The 4107-nt window shown below is 50.7% G+C and overlaps 1 protein-coding gene across 1 annotated transcript; it reads left to right on the plus strand.

Moving 5' to 3' along the window:
* Nucleotides 1–226: 226 nt before the first annotated feature.
* On the plus strand, nucleotides 227–3806 carry BID (BH3 interacting domain death agonist; the record flags this gene model as incomplete). Its single annotated transcript, XM_008942251.1, has 3 exons — nucleotides 227–437; nucleotides 1731–1876; nucleotides 3603–3806. Coding segments are annotated over exons 1-3 (561 nt in total), but the record flags the coding sequence as incomplete, so codon positions are not given.
* Between the last annotated feature and the right edge of the window lie 301 nt (nucleotides 3807–4107).

The raw sequence follows: 4107 nt of genomic DNA on the forward strand, positions 1-4107 counted from the left end.
CTCTTCCACCACTTGTTTGTAAGACCAGTGCCTTCTGTCAGTCACCATCAGACAGTGCTGTGGAGGTACACAGCCAGATGTTAGTACACAGTTGCTGAAGTCCTGTGGACTTCCTGGCTAATGCCCAAAGGAAGCCAGAAAGATGTGTTCAGGGTTGGAAAACGGCATCTGCAGAGACCTTTTGAGTGAGACTTCTCCTGGGCATGGGCTTAACAGTTATTTTCTTATGTTTAAGATCAATGGATCTGTCCAGATGGAGTGTGCTCTGCTGTACACCTTCCTGGAGGTATCCTCTGACTGCAAGTTCAGAGAGCAGCTGCATTCCCTGCAAAGCCAGGGCCTTGTGCCTTTCCCAAAAGGCATCTGCTGTGATGATGAGGAGGTGGAGCTCCAGACCGATGGCAATCGAAGCGGCCACTTGCAGAACGGCGAGCCAGGTGAGTGAGTGCTCTGTCCTCCGTCCCGCCTGCCTCCCTGAGGTGATGTTTTTCTTCCGCCTTTTCCTATCTTTGCTGCTGCTTTGTTTCAGAGGATTGATGTTTTCTCTTTTGAGAAACTTCACAGTGTGGCTGGTGGTGGTGGTGTTGGTTGTGAGTTTAACACTTGGGATTAGGCAGCTGGTGTTCAGCACTTTATCTCCACAAGGATTTCTAGAGCACCCGTCACCCTGGGGTTTTGTCTGTGGCAGCTCAGACAAGGGCCACAAAGCTGGAACTAATGATAGCTGTCCTCAAGGAGCGTGATATTAGGCAGTTAAGTTAGGCCTCACACTGCTCCTCAGGGAGTATCCTTACTTGGGACGGGATTTTAGAAGAACTCTTGTTCTTGAATCCCTTTCTGCTCCACTAGTGTGGTGGAAAACTGTTCCTCAAGTAGTTTCTGGCACCGTTCCTGCTTCACTACCCATCTGCAGGATGACTGCTGCCCCTTGACAAGGCTGTGTGAGCTGGCACTTTGACCTCAACCTCAGCAGGGTAAGGAGGAACTGCTGCAGTAAACAGCAGCCCCTCATACCAGTCTGCATCAGCCTTGTGCCCCAGGTGACAATGGGAAGCTCCAAAAGGAGATGGGACAAGGGGTAGTGGTTTTAAACTAAAGGGAGGTTGATATAAGGAAGACGTGTTTTATGATGAGGGTGGTGAGACACTGCCCTGTGTTGCCCAGAGAGGTGGTGGATGCCCCATCCCTGGCAACATTTAAGGTCAGGTTGGATGGGGCTCTGAGCAACCTGATCTAGTTAAAGATGTCCCTGCTCACTGCAGGAGAACTGGATGAAATGACCTTTAGAGGTCCCTTCCAATTGAAAACATTCTATGAGATGCACTTTAGAGATGTATTTTAGATGGTCTTTAAGATACAGGTCCTGACAGTAGCCACTTGGGGAAAGTCATGCACCATTTCTCACTTCCTCTCTAGGCAGGGTGTTTGCTCTAGCTGTCCTGGACAAATTTTGGTTGGAGATGTTCTAACCTCCCCTGTAGTGTTTTTTGGGCCAAGGGCTGCACTTTACCTAAGCTAGAGATAAAAACCCGTTTGCACACTGCCTCTGGTAAGGGAGCCAGGTGCAGGCAGGGGGGTTGTGGTGCCCGCAGCCGGCCTGGGTGCACTGTGGGGCTGGCCTGGGAAGGAGGCTGTTGCTGGAGGTGGGCAAAATGCTGCAGGCCAGCTACCTGCCCCCAACCCAGTCTGGCTACAGCCTGTGAGCTAAATCCTGCTCCGTGTGTTGGCAGCATTTGACCGTGAGGTAAATGAAGAAGTTGTCCGGATGATTGCCGCTCAGCTCGCTGAGATTGGAGACCAGTTTGATAAAGAAATCAAAGCAAAAGTAGTCAATGATCTAGTGCAGCACTTCCTGAACGAGAACCTGTCTGGAGAGGTGAGTGAGAAGCAACGTGACTAGCAGTTCCCCTCTAAATGTTGTGCAGCCTTCCTGCCATGGCTGCAAAGCAGCAAGCTTTGCAACTTCTGTGTCTTTGCTACTTTGCCAGTTTAATTATTGCTCTCTTAAAATTCAGCCCAAATACTGACCTTTGAAGATTTGCTAGATGTGATGCTGCTGAGGCAGCTGTTGCCCTGCAGATTAGGTTCCTTGGGCTCATCTTTCTGCACATGGTGAAACTGAGGGAGCAGTGGAGAAGGACTGACTTAGAGACATTTTGTCCTTGTTTTTTTGTCCCAGTGTCTTATCTTTGAAAGTCAGCTGTCTGGTTATGACTTAGTATTTGTCCTTAGGATCCTTTGGACTTTGGTGCTGAGTCCTGTATGTCTGCTGCTCCTCATGTGGGTGAAACTTGAGCAGTGTTAGTGCCAGAAGCTTGACTTGTGCTTGTCACTGAGCACTGAGGAGAGAGCAAGTAGTGAGACCCTTTCCTAATGCCATCCCTGTTTAGCTCATAGACTGTCGGTGTTGGGAGTAGCAGTGGCTTTTGACTGGATGGGTGACCTGCTGAGGCCTCCCTAGATGGCATCTCCACTTTGATGCAGTTATTCTCCTACCAGTAGATGGGATGTGTAGTCCCTGGCCCAGCATTTAACGCACCCCACTGCTCTGCAGGGGAACTGGAGTTTGAGGTCCCTTGTGTTAGTCGTTGCTCTGTTTTTAAGGATTGGATCCACACCTGGATCGAGAGCCACGGTTTGCTTCCACAGAGGCTTTTTGGCTTCTTCAGGGTAACTATGGCTTTCTGGGTTGTTTGGCTTTCTCTGCCTGTGATGGAGTTTCCTACGCTCTACAAGCTAATGCTGTCTTTGGGGGGTCCACCTTTTTGCTGAGAAGACCAAGATTTAATTCCTGGTCTTTAGTTCTTCAAACAATCTTTTTTGGTGTTTTGTAGTGTTGTTTGGATTGTTGGTTTGGGTTTTTTTTTCCTGCTAGGGCTTATCCTCTGCACAGACTGATTCCAGCAAAGTCTGACCATTCCCCACTCCTGCTGTCTTGTTCTTCACCCAGTTAAGTTTCACGCCTTCAAATTTATTGCCTAATGTTTCAACCTTTGATAAGGCTGATTCAAACCTAACTTCTAACCAGGTGGACCTTGTTTTTTTCACATTAGTAGTGCAGCTTAGTGTGTGCATCTTGGAGAAAATGATCTCCCAGTTCTCTTGGGAGCAAGGCAGTGATTGTTCCATGGTTGGACACTTCTCTATCTCCTCCCTGAATGAAGGTTTTTCTGTGAAACTCACGTGGCCCTGCCAGTCCCCACATTTGCACCCCTGATCTCCACTGTGTTTGGGTCGCCCTTTCCTGGGAGCCCCAGGATTCCTGTGCCACTTCAGGCTAGGTGTGAACCCCAAGGAGGGGGAGGAGGAGGAGGAGGACTGCTGCACCCCGAGTGTGTAAGGTGCTGTCTAAATTTTCCAGTGGTATATGTGTTGTCTCCCTTTCTTCTTGTGTTGAGTGAGCAACTGAGCTCTGATAGTTGTCCTTATTGCCATCCAGGCTGTGTGACAGGCTGGCTGCTGTGCCCGGGAGGAAGAGGAGCATCAGCCTGTGGGGAGTTAGAACCAGCCCACCAGGCAGCAGCACGGCGCGGGCAGGCTGAGGGCCGAGACCCCGTGCTCCTAGGCTGCTGCGCTCAGACCCCACCCTTCTTCCCATGCAGCAGATAACCCGGGTCCTGTCCCAGGCCGTGGAAGAGCTTGCAGAGGCCACCCCCTCAGACATGGAACGGGAGAAGGCCGTGTTGGTGCTAGTGATGCTCTTAACTAAAAAAATTGCGAATACGATGCCTGCCCTTCTACAGCGCGTCTTCAGCGTCTCTCTGAACTTCCTCAGCCAGCAGCTCCACAACTACATTGTCAGGCTGGTGAGTGCTGAGAGTCACAGCCAGCTCCAAACCGGCCCAGGCCGTTCCTGGAGGGTGGCCTAGCTCCGAGCTGCCGCTGCCCTGCTGGGTTCTGTGCACTGCTCTGGAGCTTTGGCCAGAAGGGAATGCCAGGCCCTGCAGAGCTCTGAAAGTTGATGTGCTGAGGGACAGAGGCTTGAGGGGGACATGTCACAGCTTCTGCTTGCCCCACTCTCGCAGCAGCTAGTGAACAGAGTGCATTTATTCTGTAGAAATAATTCTGAGATGTGATTGCTCCTAAGCTCCCTGAAGCCTCTTCAGG

This window comes from Merops nubicus, unplaced genomic scaffold (assembly GCF_000691845.1).
Source record: "Merops nubicus isolate BGI_N331 unplaced genomic scaffold, ASM69184v1 scaffold15796, whole genome shotgun sequence".
NCBI lineage: Eukaryota > Metazoa > Chordata > Aves > Coraciiformes > Meropidae > Merops > Merops nubicus.